This window comes from Ranitomeya imitator, chromosome 2 (genome assembly GCF_032444005.1).
Source record: "Ranitomeya imitator isolate aRanImi1 chromosome 2, aRanImi1.pri, whole genome shotgun sequence".
In the NCBI taxonomy this organism is placed as follows: domain Eukaryota; kingdom Metazoa; phylum Chordata; class Amphibia; order Anura; family Dendrobatidae; genus Ranitomeya; species Ranitomeya imitator.
This window is the reverse complement of record NC_091283.1, coordinates 220,104,027-220,107,798: the sequence shown is the minus strand read 5'-3', so window position 1 is coordinate 220,107,798 and position 3,772 is coordinate 220,104,027. Positions and strand designations below refer to the sequence as shown.

The 3,772-nt window shown below is 41.0% G+C and overlaps 1 protein-coding gene across 1 annotated transcript; it reads right to left on the bottom strand.

Moving 5' to 3' along the window:
• Nucleotides 1–1,188: 1,188 nt before the first annotated feature.
• On the bottom strand, nt 1,189–3,518 carry CLDN2 (claudin 2). Its single transcript, XM_069748622.1, has one exon. The coding sequence runs from the start codon at nt 3,272–3,274 to the stop codon at nt 2,579–2,581; it is 696 nt and encodes a 231-aa protein (XP_069604723.1). The 5' UTR covers nt 3,275–3,518; the 3' UTR covers nt 1,189–2,578.
• Nucleotides 3,519–3,772: the final 254 nt, after the last annotated feature.

The following is a 3,772-nucleotide window of genomic DNA, read 5'->3' as shown; positions in this document are numbered from 1 at the left end:
GACCATAAGAGCTTACATTCTACAGGAGAGAGAGGACCCCACTGACCATAAGAGCTTACACTCTACAGGAGAGAGAGAGGACCCCACTGACCATAAGAGCTTACACTCTACAGGAGAGAGAGAGAACCCCACTGACCATAAGATTTTACACTCTACAGGAGAGAGAGAGGATCCCACTGACCATAAGAGCTTACACTCTACAGTAGAGGGAGAGGACCCCACTGATCATAAGAGCTTACACTCTACAGTAGAGGGAGAGGACCCCACTGATCATAAGAGCTTACACTCTACAGGAGAGAGAGAGGACCCCACTGACCATAAGAGCTTACACTCTATGGAAGAGAGACTTAACCAGTTACTCTGGAGGTGGAAAAAGGCACTGCCATGCAAACTGCGCTCGACATAGAGCCGCTGATCTGTGATGGCTCAGGTACTCACCATCACTGTAGACTCCATGATAGTCCGCTAGATGTCTCAGCAGCAGGACACTAGGGGAAACCTGTGCGACAAAGTGAAATGATGTTTGCCTGCTCTTTGGTGCTACAGCAGTGTGGAAAATGATGCCTGACAAATTTTCTTTATTTTGTAAACAGTGAACAGAATCTCAAAATGTTCAATCTCACATGAAAATTCAAATTTCGAGAAATATGACTCAAACTCCTTCCTCCAAGGATCGATCCGTTCATGTCTAGTCTACAGGTATGAAGCTGCACACGTCTGGGGCATGTATTCAGCGGACCATCCGAAACATATTTCCTAAATGCCACGTAAACAGCACGGTGGCTCAGTGGTTAGCCTTGCAGCGCTGGAGTCCTGGGTTCAAACCCACCAAGGACAACATCTGTAAAGAGTTTGTATGTTCTCTCCGTGTTTGCGTGGGTTTCCTCCGGGTTCTCTGGTTTCCTCCCACATTCCAAAGACACACTGATAGGGAATTTAGATTGTGAGCCCCTTCGGGGACAGCGATAACAATGTGTGCAAACTGTAAAGCGCTGCGGAATATGTTAGCGCTATATAAAAATAAAGATTATTATTGAATTATTTATTATACATTTATGTTCTTCTTTGGAATATTTTATCTACAGAACAACAAGGTGCACACAATAAATAGCATGAATCTATGATAGCGAACCATCCACGTGTGGAATTATAAAAGTGCATGTCAAGGGATAAAAGATGAGCATGTTTGTCGTATAAAAATCTTTGCTAAATTTATTGAGATAAATAGTACACAATGTTTTGTATTAGAAGCAAGCAGACTGCAAGTTTACAAAGGATTTGTATTTCTTTTCTTAAAAAACAAACAAAAAACAAACATCCCTTCAATAATAATATTTATCATTATTAATATTATTATTATTGATTTTCAACACTTTGGATGCAACATAAAAAACACTCAGACGTTGTTATGATTTACATAAACGACATCGGTTCAACAGCAGTTCACACTTAAGTTAAAATCGTAATATAAAAAGTTAGAATTTCCAGCACAGAGGACTTTGATGTTGCTTTTAATATGAAATCATAGTTAATGGATTTGATTAAATACACTAACAGATATGATTGATGCATAGAAGTGTGCAAAAGATTCAACTGAAGCAACTTTGTATTGACATATGACGCGTGATTAGAGAAAAAGAGAAATGGAGACACGGATTTCAGATATACAAGGATTTGATGTTATTCCTTTAGTGCCAGGGTCACACGACAGTGTAAAAAATCATTCTGAGAGGCATCCAGAAAAGCGGGACGATTTTTTTCTCACTTGTCATCCCCCCGTACAATCCGTTTTTATTGCCGCAGCAGCTATTAATTATTTACATTTCCTATCTTACAGAATTTCAATGTATCCGTAAAAATCGGATGTTGTACTGTGTCTCCATAAGGCATTCGATTTTTTTTCTCGCACGGACGAGTCTCATCTAAGTTTCGGAGGGAAATCGTGCATGCTATGATTTTTTTTGTTTACATGCAGATTCAGTCAATGAAAAAAAATCACCCATATAATAACCTTGCGATCCGTTTTTTAAGCGATAGCGCTCAGACCCGAAAATATAGTCACGAGCACGAGCCCTTTCTCTGTTCTATTACGGTTTAGGAAATCTTAGGTGGTCTAAACACCCCACATTATATAACAGAAATAGCTGCGACAGTCGATGAATTAGTAACAATGACTTAAGGATCAGGAGAGTGAATAATTAAAAAATAAAAACACACGCATTTTTTGTATTTTCCTTTAAACACAAAATGAGAAAAAAACATTTTGAGGGGAAGGTTTTGCTCCTTCTGATTATTTTGTAAAGAATCCCAACATGTAATATCATCAGAGGTTTAGCAGCTGCTTGCAGGAATAATATCGCTACAGAGCAGATGGTCCATGTCCGTTACGCGTAATAGACAAGAAGATTTTCAGTAGACACCATCCTAGGTTCCTAAGATGAGACCATTTCTACTAATAATGTCTTCATTTCATTGTTTCCTTTGTTTTCGAAGTTATTAACGAAAGTCCTCATGTGTAGTCATTGATACGTTACAATATCTACCAGACCAATAGGAGTGTTGTCTCTTCTTGATTCACTTATACGTAACCAGTAAGGCTATAGCCGCTGGTCTCCTTCTTAGAAGTCTGCGCCCCACTGCCAGCTTTTTGTCCTTTATCTGCCATCAGAGCTCGGCTCTGATATCTACTGTAGAAATTTGGGTCCGGATCCTTAGGTGGACAAGAGGCACAGAGAATTGAACCACCCAATACCGAAAATATCGAAGAGACGATGCCGAGATAGAGAGCGGATCCAAGCTCATATCTCTGGGCATCAGGAAGCAATGGGTTATAGAAGTCTTTAAGGATAGCATGCAAGTTCCAGCATATAGGCACCAGACATATAATGCCACCCAGAATAAAGACAGCTCCACCAGCCACTGCCAGCTTATCCTTGCCAGGGTTGCCTTGGTTGAAAATGGTACATTTCATGCCAAAAACTGTGAACAGCGTTGCAATTGAAGACAGTACACAAGATGTGATCATCAGAGCCTGGGCAGCTTGAGTTTCTTGTGGCAGTCCCAGCATGGAGTTATATATGTCACATTGGGTGATGCCGGTGCTAAAGATTGCACATTCCATCCACAGCCCTTTACTAAAGCCAACAGCAGTCACAATACTGGCACCAATATACGAACTAACCTTCCAGTCGGGTAGTAATGTAGCAATGATTGTGCCGATCAGACCCAAGACTGCCATGAAGTAGCCCATCATCTGCAGTCCAATCGAAGCCATGTTCTTCTATGCTCTTCTTGGTATTGCCAGCAGTCAAAATACTTTTTCGTAGCTTTTTGACAATAAGTGAATCTCTTTGGGTTGATCTTTTTCCTCGACGAGCATCCTATTCAGTGCAAGCTGACTTCATGTATGGTGTATTTTTTTTTTATGCCAGGAACTTTACTCCTTCTTTCATACTCAGTATAATTACAAGGCTGCGAGTTGCTTCCCGCTGTGTGGATTTGATGTCACGTTGAGTCCAGTTTAGATTAAAAGTGAGAAGGTGAGGACAGAATGAAGGGAGGAGGATGAGGAAAAGCGGGAGTTGGCCGGGGGGTTAAATATTCACCAACACCAATTGATTTACAAAATGCTCCTTGACCGTGTTATCTGTGGAACACAGAAATCAAACAGACCCTTGCCAGAGAGCTGTGATCTCCTGCCAGAGTCACAAAGACACCTACTTGTGTTGTGCAAGCCTACTCCACCTTGCCATATTGCCCATACAGTATCTCA